Source organism: Phascolarctos cinereus, unplaced genomic scaffold (assembly GCF_003287225.1).
Source record: "Phascolarctos cinereus isolate Bilbo 61053 unplaced genomic scaffold, phaCin_HiC Scaffold_3;HRSCAF=262, whole genome shotgun sequence".
Classification (NCBI taxonomy): Eukaryota; Metazoa; Chordata; class Mammalia; order Diprotodontia; family Phascolarctidae; genus Phascolarctos; species Phascolarctos cinereus.
The window spans coordinates 259,176,774-259,199,419 of NW_027555736.1; the positions used below are offsets into that span (position 1 = coordinate 259,176,774).

At 35.9% G+C, this 22,646-nt stretch overlaps 1 protein-coding gene across 8 annotated transcripts in view; it reads left to right on the forward strand.

Annotated features, from left to right (window-relative positions):
• The window catches only part of FERMT2 (FERM domain containing kindlin 2), a 141,505-nt gene that overhangs the window by 46,190 nt on the left and 72,669 nt on the right, over positions 1–22,646 (forward strand). For 6 of the 8 annotated variants that reach the window (XM_020974880.2, XM_020974881.2, XM_020974883.2 and 3 more), the window contains exon 3: positions 5,445–5,678. The exons of the other annotated variants lie outside the window; for them this stretch is intronic. In XM_020974880.2, the coding sequence (XP_020830539.1) occupies positions 5,445–5,678 (234 nt within the window). The remainder of the gene's footprint in view (positions 1–5,444; positions 5,679–22,646) is intronic. 8 annotated transcript variants of the gene reach the window in all.

Sequence of the window (22,646 nt, forward strand, 5' to 3'; positions counted from 1 at the left end):
TTTACCAGGCTGTTAATTCTGTTTTCTTAATTTTCTCGCATTCTAATTTCCCCAGTTTTTCCTCTACCACTCTTATTTGATTTTTAAAATAATTTTTTTCTCTTGACTAATAAAGTTTTTAAAGCCTTTAATCACAGATATCATTCAAAATAGGATGTTTAACTATGGTTTTAGAGGGAAGCTATAACAAAGTTGTGGTGCTAAAGATAGCAAGTGCAGAGATCACAAAACTGATGCTTCTTTTTCTTAGGGTAACAGTTTTCCTCTCAATTTGATAGGTAGAACGGCATTTTGTTTAGAAAGGTTCGACTGTTTTCTAAGATGACTTTCCTTTGTAAAATGTAATATAATCCAGTCTGGGCGACTCTGTGTTAAGCAGGAGGTGAACTCTTTTTACTTTGGTGTGCAAGATAATGATTTTTCTTTTGTACCACCATTGTTTTGCCCTGAGGTTTGTCTCTAAGAGCAGGGGTCCCTTCTGAAAGTGGGAGAAATTGGGGCAGCTAGGTGGCACAGTGGATAGAGCACCGGCCCTGGAGTCAGGAGGACCTGAGTTCAAATTTGGCCTGAGACACATAACACTTAACTAGCTGTGTGACCCTGGGCAAGTCACTTAACCCCATTGCCTAAACCCCCCCCCCAAAAAAAAAGAGAGTGGGAGAAATTGATGTGCCTCATAGACATAGGAATTAAAAAGAGTCAAGTTTAGAGCTTAAATAGGACTTGACTAAATACTAAGACCATAGAAATGAGTTCTTTTTCCATTTCAGTGAATACCAAAATAATTACCTTTGAGATTTCTTATAACTGATTTTTTCTTTTTGTTTTAAATCCTACCCATTCCCCCTATAGCTGCTGGGTAGGCAAAAACCCTTAAAGGATTATTTTATTCTAGAGATAAACAGAATAATGTTTTCAGTGAACTAAAGGAGCAAGAAAACAAATCATTGGAGTGTCAAGGAGAATGGGATTTTTGTAGTCTTGTATATTGCTGTAATTTTCCAAGGTTACTAATTCCTTTTTAAGTCTTAATTCCATCTCTCCCTTCTTTCTTTCCTTCATCATTTCCATTAACATTTATTAAGGACTTACCATATATAATAGCACTGTACTTGGCAGAGGGTGGTAGAAAGGAGGAGGTTGGGTACAAAGATAAAAAAGGACAATTGAAGTGCTTTTAACACAATAGGGAGGATAATAACTAGTTGGCTTGCATTTACATAGTTCTTTAAGGTTTACAAAGCAGTTTACAAATATAATTTCATTTGATCTTCACAACAACCCTGGGAGGTAGGTGCCATTTTCCAGATGAGGAAACTGAGACAGGGTAAGTGAGTTGCCCAGAGTTACATATCTAGTAGACTCTAGGCCTGACACTCTACCTAGCTGCCATGTACACAAATACGTTTAATACAACAATATTATAAAGAAAAAGGAAAGGTTCAAACAAGGTTCCCTAAGAAATTTTGAGGCACTCATTTCTGTCTCTTAGAATCTTAATTAAAGGCTCAGTTCATGTGTCACCTAGGGTAACCTTTTCTGATTTCCCTCATTGTTAGTGCTCTGTCCCTCTCATTAAATTATCTTGCATTTATTTATCTAAAATATAAGCTCCTCAAAGATAAGGACTATATTCTTTTCAGTCTTTTTATCTCCAGCACTACTACTAGTAGTGTTCTGTACATTATTGTTGTTGTCGTTATCATTATTAAATACAAGCTTAATATGGGCTTATTGAATTGAATTTTCAAATGGGAAAGGAGGAATCAGGAAAGGATTTATGGATAAGGTGGCAACTTAATTGAAAGGAAGGTGGAGATTCTAAGAGAATCTAAGGGTTTCAGTAGACAGAGTGTCCTGTGTGTACATCGTCTAGAGAAGATAAAACTAATTCTCAGAATAATTCATAGTTTTCTTTGGGTAGAATGTGGAGTGCCTGAATGAGAATATATTAACTATCTCAGCTGATCATAGGATCATAAATTTAGAGCTGAAACTTATGTAGCTTTACATATTGGGAAACTGAGGATCAGAGAAGTTAAATGACTTGCCTAAGGTCACATAGGTAATAAGTAATCTAGCTTTTGAACCCAGAGCTTTCTACTCCAAATCTAGCCCTTTTTCCACTTCCCTCTGCTACCCCTAAGTCTTCTCAATGCTAAACATCTCCAGTTCCTTCAACCAATCTTTTGGCTTTGTCTCAAGGCCCTTTATCATCCTGGTTGCCCTTCAGGTTATCAGTGTGGATCCCAGATAAAACTTCTTTCCTACAATGAAAAGTAGTAATTATATTGATCCATTCCATTTTGAAAACTTTGAATTCATAGTTGCTAATCACCTGCATTTTTATCAAGTGCTTCAGTATGAAACGTTGCTTTTCCTAAGTCATCTATCTTCTTAAATTATCTTCAGCAAAATACTACCCAAACTTTAGCCTGGGGAAAAATTGCATAATTAAGTTTTCAACAATTATTGATCAGGTGATTTTTCCAGTTAAAGCAAAACCAAAATTTGAACCTCCCACTCAAATGAATCAAATTATTGGACCTGCAAATCCCATCATTTGTGGGTACACTAGCAGTGCAGTTAGCAACCCATCCACACTATCTTGTCGGACCCATGTTTTCCCATAAAATTTCCTTGGAGGACCTACCTAATACATTGGAGACCTTTAAATCACTAGAGGTAGCTTAAATTTTCCAGGAGTCCTAGAATCCTCAGACCCTGGGATTGGTATGCCTACATTTGGAAAATCACAAGATACACATCTGTATTTTGAGACTGATAGCTTTTGCTGAAGTTATCAAAGAATGAATGTGGGAACAAGTATTTGATACCATAAGTAAGTATGAGCTTCTCTCCCCCCGCCTCAAAAATTGCCTTGTATTTACTACGTATTTTCCACATGACAACCTTTCTAATATTTGAAGACAGAAATCCAGTCCCTCTCACAAAGTCATGGAGACAGGAGATAAAATATTATACGTTCAAGGAACATTAAGTAAGTCAGTTTGCCTGAATAGTAGAGTTCATGGAGGGGAGTAATGTGCAATAAGCCTGGCAAGATAGGCAGCAGCCAGATTGTGAAGGCCTTTGAATGCTAGAGGAGTTGATATTTTATCCTACAGACAATGGGGAGTCACTGGAGCTTTTTGGTCAGGGGATATAGTCACAACTGTGTTTTAGGAAAATCAGTTTGGCAGCTCTGTGGAGAATGGATTAGAGAAGGGGGAGAAACTTGAGGTAGGAAACTAATCAGTTAAGAAATTATTGTGGTAGTCCAGTTGAGAGTTGATGAAAGCCTAAATTTAGGTGGTGATTTGTGTTGGCAACTGATAGGATGTAGAATGAGAGAGAGAAGACTCCAGGACTCAGAATTTGGGAACTTGGATAAATGGAAGACTGGTGGTGCCATTGACAGAAATAGAGAGGTTTTGGGGAAAAGAGATAAATTCATTTTTAAATATATTGAGATACTGGTGGAGTCTCATATCTGTCCTCTGTCCCTCTCTTTCTCACTCCCGTCTCCAAGTTGAGAATGTACCATTGAAATTAAAGTGTCACTGATTCACAGTGCCTTCCTTTCTATTGCCATTTTTAAAAGTAGCTGCAGTTGGATCTTAAATAACGATTTGCTTTTTTTTGCAAGAGTAGCCTAGGATTGTGCAAAGTTGCTTGCTTTTCTATATTTGATTTCTTTGATTATGCAAAGCTGTTAAGTAATTAACAAACCTCTTTTTTATTGTTATTGTTGCCATTTATGCCAGTAGTATGTTGGGAAAAGGAAGTTGGATGTTGTGTGTTTTTAGGTTTTTGTGTGTGTATCCTTCGGTGAAGTATGTTCAGGAATTTTCATTTTCTTGATAGAGGTATATATTCTTCATGGCAGCTAGGTAGGGTAGTTCATAGAGCGCCAGGCCCGTAGTCAGGAAGAATTGAGTTCGAATGTGGCCTCAGATGCTTACTAGTTGTATGACTGTGGGCAAGTCACTTAACCCTGTTTGCCTGAGTTTCTTCATCTATAAAATAAGGCAGAAGGCCAACTAGTCTAGTACCTTTGCCTGGACAACCCCAAATGGGGTCACAAAAAGTTGGACACCACCGAAATGACTGAACAGTAACATATGTTCTTAAAGTTCTTTATTAGGAACAGCCACGTTATGTGATGACTAATATTGTTAAACGGAACCCTTCTCAGCATTACAAGGATCTAAGACATCTCCAGAGGCCTTGGGATGGAAAATGCTGTCCACATCCAAAGAAAGAACTATGGAAGTCGAATCGCTATCACTTATTTTTACCTTCTGTTGAGTTTTGTTTCATCTTTCTGATGGTTCCTCCGATTGGTTTTAATTTTTACTTACAACTTCACTAATGTGAAAAGATGTTTAATAGGAATATAAATGTAAAGCCTATATTAGATTGTGCGCCGTCTTGGGGAGGGTGGGGGGGAGGAAAGGGAGAAAAATTGTCAACTCAAAAGCATATGGAAGTGATTGTTGATAAATCAATAAATTAATAAAATTGGGGGAAAAAAGTTCTTTATTAGGTTGTAATGTATTTAAGAGGACTTAAAGCTCCTTGCTCATGAGCTTTGCCTCCGCCAGAGAATACCCTCTTCTCTGATGCTATGTTCTGAAGATTTCTGATTCAGAAAAAAACTCCCACCTTCTTGAATATTTCCCTAATATACTACAGTGATCTTTTTATATGTGTTCCATAGCACAAGAGTTTGGGCAGGAATACACATATGTGCACATATGTGTGTGCATAAATGCATGTCTCTTTTTATCTACCATGCTGTATATTAATCAGGCAGCCCACAAGTATTAGTGACCTTTAAATCTGGAGGTGCAAGGTTGAATTTCTGTTCAGTTTTCCTGTAAAATGTATTTGTGGTGTTTTTTTTTTAATATGGGCTCACATATGACTGAAGTTTTAGAATTTGCTAACTAGAGGCTTGTCACTAGCTTGAACACTGTCTATAGAGTTTTAGGAAAGATTTAACCTGAGGTGGTGGATATACCGAGAAAATTTGAGATTGATCAAGTATGTTGTAAAACATAATTGAAGATGCTGCTAACCTACTAACAGCACAGTTCCTTGCCTCTAGTAGGCACTCAGTAAATGTTTGTTTATGATATAGAGAAAAGACCACTAGACCTGGAATCAGAAAGATCTGGCTATTATTCTTCTACCTAACACTTACAGAATTATAATTCTGGGCATGCTTCAGTTTCATCATGTTAAATGGGAATTGGTCTTGCTCTGTCTACCTCATAGGATTGTTGTGAAGAAAGTGTACCATAAGTAACTTCATATAAACTATGATCATTGATGTGAATGGGGTGGGGTTTTTAAAGTTATTCTTCTGATACATTGATTTCTCTTTTATGAAGGAATCTTAATGACCTTAGGTATCTTATTTTATTTTTATTTTTTAGATGTAAAAAAAGATTGGTCAGATCATGCCTTGTGGTGGGAAAAGAAAAGAACTTGGCTACTTAAGACTCATTGGACCTTGGATAAGTATGGTATACAAGCTGATGCTAAGCTTCAGTTCACACCTCAGCACAAATTGCTTCGCCTACAGCTCCCAAACATGAAGTATGTGAAGGTGAAAGTGAATTTCTCTGATAGAGTGTTCAAAGCTGTTTCTGACATCTGTAAGACTTTTAGTAAGTATTGCTTCATTTGTTTGTTTAAAAAATGCCCTGAATATCAGCATTCTGTGTCTGTTTGCTGAGTGATATTTAGCTGACATCCTTTTCAGGGAGAAGCAGCATGGAGCAGTAGACAGAAAGCCAATAAAAGCTGAGTTCAAGTCTTACCTTTCACAGTTGAATAGTTGTTTGACCAAAGGGAGTCATTTGATTCCTCAGTGATCCAGATAACTCTCTGAGACTTAGTTTTAAACAGGGAACTTCTACACTGTGAAATTGTGAGTCTGGATCCTAGGTCTGTGAAAAGGAAATTCTTTCAGATGCGTCATAAGGAAATAAAAATATACTTTTCCTAGGTGTTGGATTTTGACCCTATTCCTTTATGTTCTCTATTGAAATTTATGATAAATGGTTATTGAAGGAGGGTAAAAAGTTGAGAAATGTAGTATGAATTTCAGTATCTTGTAGTGGAAAGAATAATGGACTTGGAGACAGAAGTCCTATATTCAAGAGTGTCCTCTTTCTTAGCAGCTGTGACATTAGATAAGTTACTTAACTTCTTTGAGCTTCAGTTTTCCTTATGTTTTTTAAATATGTTTTTAATTGATGTATTTTGGATTTCATTATCACTATAGTTTCCCCTAGCATTCCTCTCCCTCCCAGAGAATCATCTCATGTAGCAAATATTAAGACCAAAAAAAGGAAAGAAGAAAAAAAAATCAGAATTATTGATCAGTACATCAAAAAAGTCTGACAATATGTACAATATTGTGGACCTCCTACTTCTTCAAAGGGGTGGAGTGGAAATGTCTTATCATATCTCTTGAACTGTGCTTGGTCTTTTTGCAACATTCACTTTTGATCTGTATATATAGTTCTTTCTGCTTACATTGTTATAGTCATTGTGTATATAGTTTTATTGGCTCCGCTTCACTGCATCAGTTCATGTAAATGTTAACATGCTTCTCTGAATTTATCATGTTCATCATTTCTTATAGTAGAATAATATTCCGTTACAGTCATATACCACAGTAGTTTAACTATTCCTTAATCACTAGGTATCACTTTCTTTTCTGTTCTTTGCTATCACAAAAAGTTCTACTATACATATTGTGATGTTTATTGGGACTTTCTTCTTGTCAGTGGCCATTTTGGAAACCAGTTTGGAATTATGCAGAATGCTTTTACTGATTCACAGCTCTATCAGCAATACCTTAGTGTACTTATCTTCCCACAACCTCTCCCAACATTAACTGTTGTGTCTTTTGTCATATAGGTCAATTTGCAGGGAGTATTTTTTTATGAAGTTGTTAATAATTTGCAGTTCTTCCTTAAGAACTATTTCTTCATATCCTTTGACCACTTGTTTTTTGACAAATGGCTTTTGGCCATGTACATATACATATATATGTATGTAAAAAATGAATATATAACCAATATATGTAGCAGATACACATTGTACATATGTATGTGTGTGTGTATGTGTATGTGTGTATGTGTGCTTGCGTACAGATTGCTTTCCAGTTTTTGCAGCACTTTTTATCAGGTAGGGAGTTTCTTCCTTGTCTTATGGAACACTGGATTGAGTTTCATTGTTTCTGATTTTTTTCTTGTCTATGTTTCAGTGTCTTGTTTGTTCCCTTGGCCTACTTCTCTTTTTTAACGAATACGATGATTTCGATATTGCTACTTTTGAATATAGTTTGCTCTTTGGAAGTACTGTTCCCCTTTTGGTCCTTTCATAATTTCTTTTGCTATTCTAGATCTTTGAGTGTCCAAATTCTGTATGGTATTCCTTTTATAATATGACTGGTATAGAATTAAAATTATTATTATATTTTATATTGTCATCTTTATTGTATTGGCTGTTTTCTCATTTTTAAAGTAGAAATAAATACCTACTTCACCTGCCTAACAGAGTTATGGTGAGGATCAAAGTAAGAAATGAATATTAAATCAAGTTTTATCACTATAAAATTGACTTACGCTAACTATGACTCCATTGGATATGTATTATTGCATGTTTCCTGTAATTTTAGTAATTTTGATCATTGTTGCGTAGGGATTACTTATAAAGGGGATGTGACCTTTGTATTTCTTTCTTCAGATATGACTGTTTGATTTTTATGATATGGATGGCTTTTTGGACACTTTTTTATTGAAGATAAGAATAGGTTACAAAGGAAATGATCATTAATTTGCCATCTTCTTTTGTGAGAGTCTGGCAGTTTGAATTCTGAAATGACATGTGGATTATTTTTGGTTTATTCAGTCATGTTGTACAAGACTATAATGGAATATTACTGTACTATAAAAAATAATGCTGGGTGGCGCAGTGGATAGAGCACTGGCCCTGAATTCAGGAGGACTTGAGTTCAAATCCTACCTCAGACAGATAACACTTACTAGCTGTGTGACCCTGGGCAAGTCACTTAACCCCATTGCCTAGCCAAAAAAAAAAGGAATAAAAAAAATGAATGTGAAAAATTTAAAGAGGCATGTTAATAGCTATATGAACTGATGCAGCAAAGCAGAGCCAGAAACAATATACATGATGACTACAGCAACATAAACAGAAGGAACAATCACCCACACATATCAAAAGTGAATATTGCAAAAACGAACAATTTTGTGTTCAGCCATAAAAAAAAAATGTTAGCTATAAACATAGGTACCCCTTGTTGAAAGTTGCTGGGATATTTTTTTTACCTAGCCAAAAGCAAGTTTTGTAAAGAACTGTTCTTTTGGGCTTTAAAATATAGGGTTGTAGCCTAACTGTACCATTTTAATTCTCCAGTCTCTAGTTATTCACAATGATTTTTATTATATCTATTGTACATTAGTGAATCCTATAAAAAATTCCTGATTTACTGTATATGAAAAACAAAAACATCTTCATTTAAGATCAGCTAAACTGTGTTCTACTAATTTAGAGTAGGCTTTAACATAGTTTAATATTAATTTTATGTATTTATGATAGTGGGCTTTGAAACTCAATTAAAACTTAATCCTATTGATCTGTTATTTGTTATGGGATGGAAGAATAGTGTTGTGTGTGACCCTTGGTGGGTGAATTGTTAAAGAGAGAAATAATCATGTCAAAACACTGTTGATTCGGAGAACATTCTTAATGATTTCATTCACAAGAAGAAATCTGGATTCTAAGCCTACATTTATTTGCTTTGAGACAAGAGGTAAATATTTATCATTGTATTTGTCATTTCTCATTACATTTGACCACTCTTTATTTTTCTTTTTAAAATTTTTAAAGTTCCATATTCTCTTCCTCCCCTTGAGAAGGCAAACAATATGATATCAATTATACGTGCGAAGTCATGCAAAACATATTTCCATACTAGCAATGTTAGGAGAAGAAGCAAAAAAAAAATGGGAGAAAGATAAAGAAAGTGGGGAAAGTATACTTTAATCTGCACTTAAGAGTTCATCAGTACTCTCTCTGAAGGTGGATAATATTTTTCATTATGAAATTGTCTTGGATCATTGTATTGATTAGAGTAGCTGAGTCTGAGCTAAACTCAACTGATCATCATTACGATATTGCTGGTACTGTGTACAATGTTCTGCTGGTTCTGCTCACTACATTTTACATTAGTTCATATGAGTCTTCCACATTTTCCTGAAAACATCCTGCTCGTCATTTCTTATAGCATAATAGTATTCCCTTACAATTATATACCGCAACTTATTCAGCCATTCCCTAATTGATGAGCATTCCCTCATTTTCTTTTGCCACCACAAAAATAGCTATTGTAAAGAATTTTGGACATATAAGTCCTTTCCCCTTTTCTTTGATGTCTTTGATAATCAGACCTAGTAGTGGTATTGCTAGATCAAAGAGTTTTTCAGTCCTTTGGACATAGTTCCAGATTGTTCTCCAGAATGGTTGAATCAATTCACAACTCTACCATGAGTGTATTAATGTCCCAGTTTTTCCACATCCCCTTCAGCATTTTTCTAATCAGAAATGATGTAGAGCATTTTTTCATGTAACTATAGATAACTTTGATTACTCTGTCTGAAAACTGCCTGTTCATATCCTCATATCCTTTACCATTTATTAATTGGGGAATGGCTCTTACTTTTATAAATTTGGCTCAGTTCCTTACATATATATATCTATCTATCTATATATATATATAGATAGATAGATATATATATCTATATCTGTGTGTGTGTGTGTGTGTGTGTGTGTGTGTGTGTATGAGAAATGAAGCTTTTCTTAGAGAAACTTGCTATGAATATTTTTTCGCCTAACATCCTGCTTTCCTTCTAATTTTGGTTGCATTGGTTTTGTTTGTACAAAGCCCTTTAATTTTATGTGATCAAAATTATCCATTTTACTTCCCATGATCCTCTTTATCTCTTGTTTGATCATAAACTCTATCTTCATAGATTTTATAGGTAAATTTTTCTGTGCTGTCCTAATGTACTTGTGATATCACCCTTTATGTCTAAGGCATGTACCCATTTTGACTTTATTTTGGTATATCATGTGAGATGCTTTTCAGTTTTCCCAGCAATATTTGTCACATGGTAAGTTCTTGCCCCCAAAGCTTACATCTTAAAGCTACCTAGTTAACTTGGGGTTTTCTGGCTGGATTTCTTTCTCAAAGAATAAGTCTTAAACCCAATTCACTCTAGATCTCATGGATTGGACAACAATAGCACCACTGAATGGTTATTTTTTGGCCCCTCCTGGCTCAGAGTGAATGTGAATAGTAACTGTTTGTCTTTTGGCCAGCAACCCTGAGGGTCTTCTCCCAGTTTGATTTTTTTTTTTTAATTAAAGAGTCCATCCCTTGACTCACTTTTTTTTTAAATGAATAAGTTAAAAAGTATTTATTAAACACTTGTCAAGCACTGTACTAGGTACTTTGCTGCATTTTTAAAAAAACAATTCATTTGTTTATTTTTAGTTTTCAGCATTCACTTCCATAAGATTTTGAGTTCCAGATTTTCTTCCCATCTCTCTCTTCCCCCCACCCCAAGACTGCATGCAATTTGATATAGGCTTATACATTCATATTAAACCTTTTTTCACATTAGTCATTTTGTAAAGAAGAATTAGAATCAATGGGAGAAACCACAAGAAAGAAGAAACAAAAGAAAAAGAAAAGAAAAAAGAGAGACAAATAATATGCTTCGATCTGTATTCAGACTCCGTAGTTCTTTTTCTGGATGTGGACAGCATTTTCCGTCATGAGTCCTTTGGAGCTGTCTTGGATCCTTGCCCTGCTAAGAAGAGATAAGTCTATCTCTTATCACATGTGGCTGTTACTGTGTACATTGTTCTCCTGGTTCTGCTCACTCCACTCAGCATCAGTTCATTTAAGTTTTGCAGATTTTTCTGAAGTCTGTCTGGTCAGCATTTTTTATAGCACAATAGTATTCCATTATATTCATATAATGCAACTTGTTCAGCCACTCCCCAGTTGAGGGGCATCCCCTCCCTCATTTTTCTATTCTTGGCCACCACAAAAAGCGCTGCTATAAATATTTTTGTACATGTAGGTCCTTTTTCCTTTTTTATGATCTCTTTGGGATATAGACCCAGAAGTGGTATTGCTGGGTCAAAGGGTATGCACATTTTTATAGCCTTTTGGGCATAGTTCCAAATTACTCTTCAGAATGGTTGAATCAGTTCACAACTCCATTAATAATGCATTAGTGTCCCAGTGTGACTAGCTTCTTAAAGAGACCTATTCACTAAATGGGCATTGCCTCACTCAAAGTTAGAACCTGATCTCCCACTGTATTCTGGGGTATCTCCAGTTGTCGTGATCAATACCTGGCCACTGGACCCAGATGGCTCTGGAGGAGAAGAGAGGCTGGTGACTTTGCACAGCCCTCCCTCATTCAAATCAGCGTTAGTTACAAGTCATGTCCTCATCTCCCTGATGTCATTGTCCTTTTCAAGAACAAAGGACAAATCACACACAGTGGTCATTTACTATTGTGTGTTTTGTACCTGGTCTATTTCACTGATCTGCTGTTCTGTTTCTTAGCCAGTAGTAGATGACTTGATGATAACTGCTTTGTAACATAGAATAGCTATTCTTTAACAAGCATGTGTTTGGAGAGACTTGTATATAAAACTCTCTTAACTGTATTGTGTAATATGGTTTCTTGTTTTCTCCTAGATATTTTTTTTTTGTTAATATATGAAGGAGCTCAATTAGCAATATAAATGTGTGCAAGAGTTAGCACATTCCTTTCTCTTTGAATTGGGATTGTTTTCTTTTTGGAAAGCTTTTTTCTTCCTAGAAAAAAAGGATTATATGTGAAACAGTGATTCTTACCTTAAATTTAACAATTTAATATCAACACTGCTATGCTTGTCTGTGACCCTTTCTGAATCCTTTTCTTTCTTTTTTTTAAAATTTATTTAGTATATTGTTTTTCCCCAGTTGTATGTAAAAACAATTTTTAACATTCATTTTTAAAACTCTGAATTCCAAATTTTCTCCCTTCCTACCTCTCCCCACCCCCATTAAGAAAGCATGCAATTTGATATATGTTGTAAATGTGTAGTCATGCAAAATATATCCGTAATAGTCATGTTGTAAAAGAAAACACAGACCAAAAAAAATCAAGAAAAATAAAGAAAGTTAAAAAAAGTATGCTTCAGTCTGTATTCAGACACCAGCACTTCTTTCTCTGGGGATGGATAGCATTTTTCATCATAAGTCCTTCAGAGTGGTCTTGGATCGTTGATTGCTGAGAATCATGAAGTCATTCACAGCTGCTCATCTTAAATATCGATCTTACTTTGCATCAGAATATGCAAGTCTTTCCAGGTTTTTCTGAGAGCATCCTGCTCACCATTTCTTATAGTACAATAGTATTCCATCATAATCACATGATACAACTTGTTTAGCCATTCCCCAGTTGATGGGCTTTCCCTTAACTTCTAATTCTTTACCCCTAGAAAAGAGCTGCTATAAATATTTTTGTATATATAGGTCCTTTTCCTTTTTGGAATGCAGACCTTGCTAGGTCAAAGGGTATGTATGCATGGTTTTATAGCCCTTTGGGCATAGTTCCAAATTGCTTTACAGAACGTTTGAATCACTTCACAGCGCCACCAGCAGTGCATTAAAGTCTCGTTTTTCCCACCTCCCCTGCAACATTTGTCATGTACCTTTTCTGTCCTATTAGCCAGTCTAATAGTATGAGGTACTGCCTCAGAATTGTTTTCATTTGCATTTCTCTAGTCAGTAGTGAGGTAGAGTATTTTTTCATATGGCTGTAGATACTTTGATTATTTCATCTGAAAATCATATCTTTTGATCATTAATATTGGGGAATGGCTCTTATTTTTATGAATGTGACTCAGTTCTTTATACGTTTGAGAAATGAGGCCTTTATTAGAGAACCTTGCTTCAAAAATTTTTTTTCATTTTTTTCAGTTACTATTGCTAACTGTATTTCTCTCCATCCTATCCTCCCCTCTCCCCATTTATTCTGTTCTCTCTTTCCTTTCATCCTGTCGCTCCTCAAAAGTGTTTTGCTTATGACTACCCACTCCCACAGTCTGCCCTTCTTTCTATCATTCCTTCCCTTCCTCCCCCGCTTATCCCCTTCCCCTCCTACTTTCCTTTAGGGTAAGATAAATTTCAGTGCCCAATTGAATGTGTATGTTATTCTCTCTTTGAGCCAGTTCTGATGAGAGTAAGGTTCATTCACTCATTTCCTGTCACCTCCTCTTCCCCTCCACTGTAAAAGCTTTTTCTTGCTTCTTTATGTGAGATAATTGACCCCATTCTACCTCTCCCTTTCCCTTTCTCCCAGCACATTCCTCTCTCACCCCTTAATTTTATTTTTTACATATCCCTTCATATTCAGCTCACACGTGTGCCCTGTGTCTATATATATTCTTTCTAAATACCCTAATAATGAGAAAGGTCTTATGAATTACAAATATCATCTTCCCATGTAGGAATGTGAGCAGTTAAAAATTATTAAGTCCCTTATGATTTCCCTTTCCCATTTTCCTTTTTATGCTTCTCTTGTATTTGAAAATCAGATTTTCTGTTTAGCTCTGGTCTTTTCATCAAGAATGCTTGAAAGTCCTCTATATTTCACTGAATGTCTATTTTTTCCCCTGAAGGATTATACTTAGTTTTGCTGGGGAGGTGATCCTTGGTTGTCATCCTAACTCCTTTGCCTTCCAGAATATCGTATTTCAAGCCCTCTGATCCCTTAATGTAGAAATTGCTAAATCTTTTGTTATCCTGATTGTGTTTTCACATTACTTCATTTGTTTCTTTCTGGTTGCTTGCAATATTTTCTGCTTGACGTTGGAATTTGGCTATAATGTTCCTGACAGTTTTCATTTTGGGATGTCTTTCCGAGGTGATTGGTGGATTCTTTCAATTTCTATTTTACCCTCTGGTTCTAGAATATCAGGACAGTTTTCTTTGATAATTTCTTAAAAGATGATGCCTAGGCTCTTTTTTTGATCATGGTTTTCAGGAAATACAATTTTAAAATTATCTCTCTTGGATCTATTTTCCAGATCAGTTGTTTTTCCACTGAGATATTTTACATTATCTTCTATGTTTTCATTCTTTTGCTTTTGTTTTATAGTTTCTTGATTTCTCATAACGTCTTTAGCTTCCGGGGCAGCCAGGTGGCACAGTGATTAGAGCACTGGCCCTAGGTTCAGGAGGACCTAAGTTCAAATCTGGCCTCAGACACATAGCACTTACTAGCTGTGTGACCATGGGCAAGTCACTTAACCTAGCCAAAAAAACCCCAAAAACCAAAACTCATTAGCTTGCATTTGTTCCATTCTAATTTTTGGAGTTTTTTTTTTTTTTTTTGCTTTTAGGTGAGGCAGTCGGGATTAAGTGACTTGCCTAAGATCACACAGCTAGTGAATGTAATGTGTCTGAGGCCAGATTTGAATTCAGTTCCTCCTGACTCCAAGGCTGGAACTCTATCCACTGTGCCATTTAGCTGTCCTTCCATTCTAATTTTTCAAGAATTCTTTTCTTCAGTGAGCTTTTGGACCTCCTTTTCCATTTGGCCAGTTCTGCTTTTTAAGGCACTCTTCTCCTCATTGCCTTTTTGCACCTCTTTTATCATTTGGCCTAATCTGTTTTTTAAGGTGTTATTTTCTTCAGTATTTTTTTTGTCTCCTTTACCAAGCTGTTGACTTGTTTTCCATAATTTTCTTACATCAGTTTCGTTTCTTTTCCCGATTTTTCCCCTGCCTCTTACTTAATTTTCAAAATCCTTTTTGAGCTCTTCTATCACTTGAGACCAATTCATATATTTCTTGGAGGCTTTGGATCTAGGGGCTTTGCCTTCATTGTCTTCTTCTGAGTGTGTGCTTTGATCTTCCTTGTCACCATAGTGACTTTCTATGGTCAGAATTTTTTTTTGTTTTTTTGCTTGTTTCCCCAGCCTCTGTTACTTGACTTTTAACTCTTTGTTAAAGTAGGGCTCTCCTTTCAGCATGGAGGGCATACTGTTCCAAGCTTCAGGGGTTTTCTATAATTGTTTTCAGAGATACTTCTGGAACCTGTAAGTTTTCAGTACTTCCAAGGTGGTATGATCTAAGGAGAGATCTAAGGAGAGGTGTTTCCTATTCTCCTTGCCTGTATTCTGGTCTGTGAATGACCACGAGCACTCTTTTCTCTCCTGGAACTATGATGAGGGTTCCTGCTCTACTGTGGCCACAAGCTCTGCTGTGCTAGTATTCCTCTTTGCCCTGGGACTGCCACCCACCATTTTGACCTGTATCCCAGTATGGGCAAAGCGACAGAGTCCTGCCTCAGTGCCAGAAAAAGATCCCTCTAATCTCCTTGTAACAAGTTTGACCTCCTTACTGTTTGTGGGCTGATAGCTCCAGAAGCAGTAGCTGCCACTGCTGATTTAGTCACTCATAAGGCCTGTCTCTGGTTTGCTGGGGCAGGATCTGTGCTGGTGTGGCTTTTGCTGGACTGTGCTCCACTCTCACCCAGGTGTGACAGACCTCTCTTGCTGACCTTCTAAGTTGTTTTTGCATCCGTCGACTGAGAGGTGTGGAAACTGCTGCTGTTGCTGCTGATTCAGGCACTCCCAAGGCCGGCGCTGGGTTTGCTGGGGCATGGCTTGTGCTGGACTGCACTCCTCCCTCGACCTGGTGCAGCAGACCTTTTCTGCCAACCTTCCAAGTTGTCTTGGGCTGGAAATTTGTTTCACTCCATCTTTTTGTTTTCTGCTGCTCAAAAATTTGTTTAGAATCATTTAAAAAAGTATTTGGAGGGGTTTGTGGAGAGCTTAGGAGAGTCCCTGCCTTTACTCTGCCATCTTGGCTCCACTTTCCTCCTTTTCTATGCATTTTGAAAAATGTTTCAATGACACTCTTTTAGAGCACTGTCAATACCCCCATACTCTTAACCCAATTCTTTCAGGAATCCCCAGGTGTCTCTGAATCTGCCATTTTGTACCATTCCATATTACATTTGTAAGCTGTTATTTGTTTATTCCTCTCTCAAATGTTGGGTACCCACTTGTTTCCAGTTTACTACAACAGAAAGTACAGCTATAATTATTTTTGCCCATATAAGTTATTTTGGGGGGGGGGAACAGGTTAAAGGGAGCTCATTTTAACAAGATCAAAGGAAATTACATTGAAGATCTACAACAGGAAAAACTCAAGGGAAAAGTAAACCAAGAGTGAAGTGTTCCTCACCTATTGGCAGATAGTTGTTGGACAGTAAGTATAGACAGAGTCATATGTTTTCAGATATAACTTTTGTTTTGTTTTGCTCAACTGTTCTTGTTAGTTAAGGAAGATTCTTTGGATAGGGAGTTATTGGGAAGTGACAATTTAAAAAGAAAAAAGAAAACATCAATAAAACAAAAGTTAGTTGATGGAAAGAAGTTTAAAAGTTTTGTGGAAAGACACTAAATTTGAACAAAGTAACTTCATAAAATAAGATTTTTTTATAAATCTCACATAAAGATTTATGATCTTCAAATTCAGAACTAGCATGCACTTTCTATATTCTTTGAAAATATCAAGAAATTGGTATTCAGGAAATAAATAATCACTTGTTGAAGAAGGTATTTCTAAGATCTTGTGTGTAAGAGGAAATTTTGCAAAAGGAATATTGTCTACTAATAATCATAGTTGACATGCATTGCATTTTCAAAGAGATATCCCCAGGTAGGAAGAGAAATATTGCACTGAACAAAATATAATACATGTGGCCAATATGCTCTCCGTTTTTGATACAGAAGTCTCTTTGCTCTACAGAGATAAAATATCCAATATATCCATGAGAATGGAACTTGAGGTACGCATTACCATTCTGGACAAAGTCTTCAGAAATACCTTTAAGTCCTGTTTCTTTCAGTACAATGGTGTACTTCCATCTTTTGACAAATGAGTTATGCTTCTCATCAACTATGAGCAAAATAAGCACAGGGTTAACCCTGTAAACCCAGGTTCTGGGATAGGAGTCATTTCTTGGTGTGTAAAATCTGCGTTTGAATTGAATTGTAACTTCCATGCAGATAACCTAAACTTTCTGCAGTGTTTTCACTTGTCAGCTGTTTTATCCACTGTCACTGGCCTTAGGGAGATTATGCTATTTACATTGACTGGGAAGCTCACCCATAGCATTCAAAGAAAAGCAAACCCACCATCCAGAAGAATTAGAATGAATAGGAGAAACCACGAGAAAGAAGAAACAAAGCAAGAAAAAGAGAGAACAAATAGTATGCTTCGGTCTACATTCAGACTCCATAGTTCTTTCTCTGGATGTGGATAGCATTTTCCATCATGAGTCTTTTGGAGTTGTCTTAGGTGCTTGTATTTCTGAGAAGATCGAAGTCTGTCAAAGTCAGTCATCACACAATGTGGCTGTTGCTGTGTATAATGTTCTGGTTTTGCTCACTTAACTCAGAATCAGTTCATATAAGTCCTTCCAGGTTTCTCTGAAGTCTTCCTGTTCATCATTTCTTATAGCACAGTAATATTCATTACATTCATATGCCACAACTTGTTCAGCCATTGCTGAACAAAAATATGGTCTTGATACCTAAACCAGAGAGAATAGAAGAAAGCTTTAAACCTAATAAATACTGATACAAATAATTTAAATAAAATATTCAGCAAAGGAGACTATAGACAGCAACATATCACAAAGATAATATAACATGACCAGACTGGATTTATACCAGGAATGAAAGAATGGATTAATATTAAGAAAACTATAACCGCAATTGACGATATTAATGACAAGAACAAGAAACATTATGATTTTATCAACAGAAGTAGAAAAAACTTTTGACAAAATACAACACCCATTATTGAACACAAAAATAAACTGATCTTTCCATAAGGTTAAATGTACTGAAATGCTAATAAATAACTATATCTAAACAATGAGGAAACATTTTATATATAATGAGGTAGCTAGAAGCCTACCCATAAGATCTACAGTAAAGCAAGGATATCTATCCCAAAGAGATCATAAAAATGGGAAAAAAGACCTACATGCACAAAAATATTTATACCAGTTCTTTTTGTGGTGGCAAAGAATTGGAAATTGAGAGGATGCCCATCAATTGGGGAATGGCGGAGCAAGTTGTGGTATATGAATGTAATGGAATATCATTGTGCTATAAGAAATGATGAACAGGCTGACTTCAGAACAAACTGGAAAGACTTGTATGGTCTGATGCTGAGTGAAATGAGCAGAACCAGGACAACATTGTACACAGCAGTAGCCATGTTGTGCGATGACTAATATTGATAGACTTAACCCTTCTCAGCAATACAAGGATCTGACACATCTCCAAAGGTCTCATGATGGAAAATGCTATCCACATCCAAAGAACTATGGAGTTTCAATGGAGATCGAAGCATACTATTTGCTATTTTTTTTCTTCTGTTGTGTTTTGTTTCCTCTTTCTGGTGGTTCCTCCTGTTGGTTCTAATTCTTCCTTACAACATGACTAATGTGAAAATATATTTAATAGGAATGTATATGTATAACCTATATCAGATTGCACACTGTCTCTGGGAGAGAGGTGGGGAGGGAGGGGGAGAAAAATTTAAAACTCAAAAGCTTATGGAAGTGATTGTTGATAATTCAAAATAAATTTAATTAATTTAAAAAAGATTGAATTGAGTCCTCTGTTATTAATCTCTGTATGTCATATTTTTATACATATACATCCATTTCATTTGTTTACTTTTTTCATTTTTTGATAATGTTTTATAATCTGTTTTATTTTTTAAAAAAACGCAAACCAAAAAAACTGAGTACCCAATTATATTTATATATTCTGTGGTGGTTTTCCTTTCAGTTTTGTTTATTCCTGGATTTTTAGGATTTCAATTTTGCTATTTTAATTGGTGTTTTAAAAAACTTTTGAATTTGATTGGTAATTTTTTGATCTGTTCTCTATCTCTTGTATTGATGAAAGTATTTAGAAATCGAGTATATACTGTCTCCTAAAGACTGCTTTGACCATATCCCAGAAATTTTGCTGTGTTGTCCCATTGTTGTCATCATCCTTTAGTGCAATTATCCATTGTTTCTATGATTTATTCTTTGACCTACCTTTTCTTTAGGGTTGCTATTTAGTTTGTAATTTTTAATAATTTCTTCAGTAGCCCTTTATGGAATCTAATTTTTATTACACTGTGGTCCACAAAAGATGTATTTAAAACTTCTGTTTTTCTACATTGGTTTGTGAAGTTTTGTGAACTAATACATGTTCAGTTTTTATAAAGGTGCTTTGCACTGCTGAAAATATGTATATTCCTTTCTTTTATTCTTCAGCATTTACCAGAGATCTTTTATCTCTGACCTACCTAAAAATCTCTTAGGTCTTCAGCTTCTTTCTTAGTTAACTTAAAAAAATAGACTTATTATCTGAGTCTGAAAAGTCCACAACTAGTAAGAATTTTGCTATTTCCAATTTGATTCCATGCAAACTTTTGAATGCATATGTTGATGTCATTTCATTATCTGTGGTGCTCATCTTTAAGCATAATGTAGTTTCCCTGCATATTTCTTTTAGTAACCATTCATTAATCTCTACTTTTAGAAATTTGGTACAAGTATTATGTTTTACTCTGTCCGCTAAATTTTAATAATAATTTTAAAAAGAAGGAAGAAGAGAAAGGAGAAAGGGGGAGGAGAAGGAGGAAGAAAGAAGAGGAGTGTAATAAGATTTGATGATGGTGATGATGATGATTTTGTGGCAGCTAGGTGGTACAATGGAGAGAGTATTGGGCAGAAAGACCTGAGTTGAAATCCAGCCTCAGACAAGTCATTTAATTTCTATGTGCTTCACTTCCCTCAATTCTAAAATAAGGGTAATAATAGCGCCTGCTTTCTAGGGTTTCTGTGAGGACCAAATATGTGCAAAGCTCTTAGAACACTGCCTGTCACATAGGGGATATATATATATATATATATATATATATATATATATATATAGAGAGAGAGAGAGAGAGAGAGAGAGAGAGAGAGAGAGAGAGAGAGAGAGAGATAGTACTATTGTTGTTATTAATTTAACTCTAGAAATATTTGCGTTTTAAGTGTTTTTAGATTTTACTTTCTAATCTCTTCTGCCACCTTCCTCCATTTAGTGAGTAAGCTTATCCTTTTTACATTCAGTGTTAGAATAGGGCTAAGAATTGGATCTGTTATTTTACTATTATAGAGGACTCCCTGGTGAAGAGTCTCCGTGTACTAATGCAGTCTGGCATGTTCTCTGCAAATTCTAATCTTAGGAGAATTGCCTAGAGCAGAGAAATTAAGCTGTTTGCCCAGTGTTACACAACCAGTGTATGTCAGAGGTGGGATTTGGACCTAAATCTTCCTAAGTTCAAGGAAGAATCTCTATACACTATGCCAGGCTGTTATGTATTATTTTTAATTTTATATTGCCCTCCATCATAATCTTTTACTCTTTTTTCTTTTTATCTTTCTTCTTCCCCTACCTCACAAAGAATATGGTATAGAAATAACTCTAATAATCTGTAGCTGAAATGTACTCACTCTTCTGCTTTTGTCTGTTTACAGATCCCAGACATATATGTCTAGTTCTTCTACTTTCTTTTTCTCTTTTTATTACTGACCCTTCAAAGCTAAAGAGTTGTTTTGTTTTGTTTTGTTTTTTTGTTTCGTTTTGCTTTGGGGGAGGGGATTGATTATGACTCTTAGCTATCCCCAGTTCACTCAGGTAGCTACCACCCCAGTTCAGATCTGGATCATCTCTTCCCTAGATTATTTTGATAGCCTCTTAATTAGGCCTTCTGCCTCCAGTCTTTTCATATAGCTGACAAAGTGATATTTGTAAAGCACAAATCTAACTATGTCATTTCTCTACTCAGGAAGCCTCATTAGTTTTGTTACCTCTAGGATAAAATGTGAACTTGTCTGTCTGGTACTGGAACTCCTTCACAGTCTGATTCCAATTTTTCTTTCTAGACTGGTCACACATTACCTCGTTTTGTCCATAGCCTTGCTAAACTGACCCATAACCCATTTCCTTTATGTGATGTTCTATCTCTTGTCTTCATACCTTTGTACAGGCTATTCTCTCATGCCTGGGGTGCCCTCCTTCATCACCTTCACTTCTTAAAATCCTTAGTTTCCTTCAATGCAAAAGTCAGTTACTACTCTCTGCAGTAGATGTTTCCTGATTTCCCTCGGCTGTTGCTACCTTCTTCTTTAAAAACAATAACAAAAACGACCTTTGTATTTAATATGCATACATCTTGTATTTATTTATTTGTGTATTTCTTCCCAAAAGATTCTAACCTCCTTGAGAGCTGAGAGGCTTGTTTTCGTCTTGTATCCCCAGCATCTAGCACGTGCACTAGTAAGCGCTCAAAAATTTTTGTTGAATCGGATTGATAGTTGAACCTTTAGGACTAACTTCTAGGGAATGTGGTACAACAGAGGTCAGTGACTCAAAAATAAGAGGTTGTTATTGTTTTTGTTGAGTTGTTTTCAGTTATGTCCAAATCTTTGTGACCTCATTTGGGGTATTCTTTGCAGATATGGGAGTGGTTTGCCATTTCTTTCTCCAGCTCATTTTACAGATGAAGAATCTGAGGTAAACAGGGTTAAGTGACTTGCCCAGCTAATGAGTGTCCGAGGCTAGATTTGAACTCAGGAAGACATTTTCTAACTCTAGGCCCTGCACTCTATCCACTGCGCCATCTAACTGCCTCTCTGTGTGACATGGGCAAGTCATTTAACCTTTCATAGTCTCAGTTTCCTTATCTGTAAAATGAGAAGATTGGACTAGATGATGATCTCAGAGGTGCCTTTTTGCCCTAGATGAGTGGCTTTATGAATCTAATGGTACCATTGGGTTTGTCAATTTGTATCAAGCCCTCTGAAACTTGTCTAATGATATTAACTCATATTTACTTAATACTTTAAAGATTTGCATGGTGCTTTCTTTAAACAACCATGTGAGGCAGGTAGGGCAAGTATTATTATGCCATTTTTGCAGATGAGGAAATTTGATTTCTAAATGGTTAATTGACCTGTATTTGATCACATAGCTAGGAAGATGGGATTTCAAATCTGTGCCTCCTGACTCCAAAACAGATTTATCAACTATACCAGAGTCCCTTTCTGTCAGTCAGTCAACTAGCATTTATTAAGTGCCTGCTATATACCCTGCACTGTTTGGTACTGGGTTTAAAAATACAGAGAATGAAGCCATCTCTATCGAGACCTTATGTTCTAATGAGAGAGACTACAAGTACATATATTAGCATTTGCAGAGTAAGTGTAAAGTATTTATAGAACAAATAAAAAAATATATAAAAAATGCAAAGTAGTTTGAAAGGAATGGGTCACTTAGTTGGGGGATCAGAAAAGTCTAAATGTAGAAGGTGGTACTTGGGCTATGTTTTGAAAGAAGAGAGGGATTCTTTGAAGTTGAGGTAAAAAGGGAGTGCATTCATAGCATGGGAGACAGCCA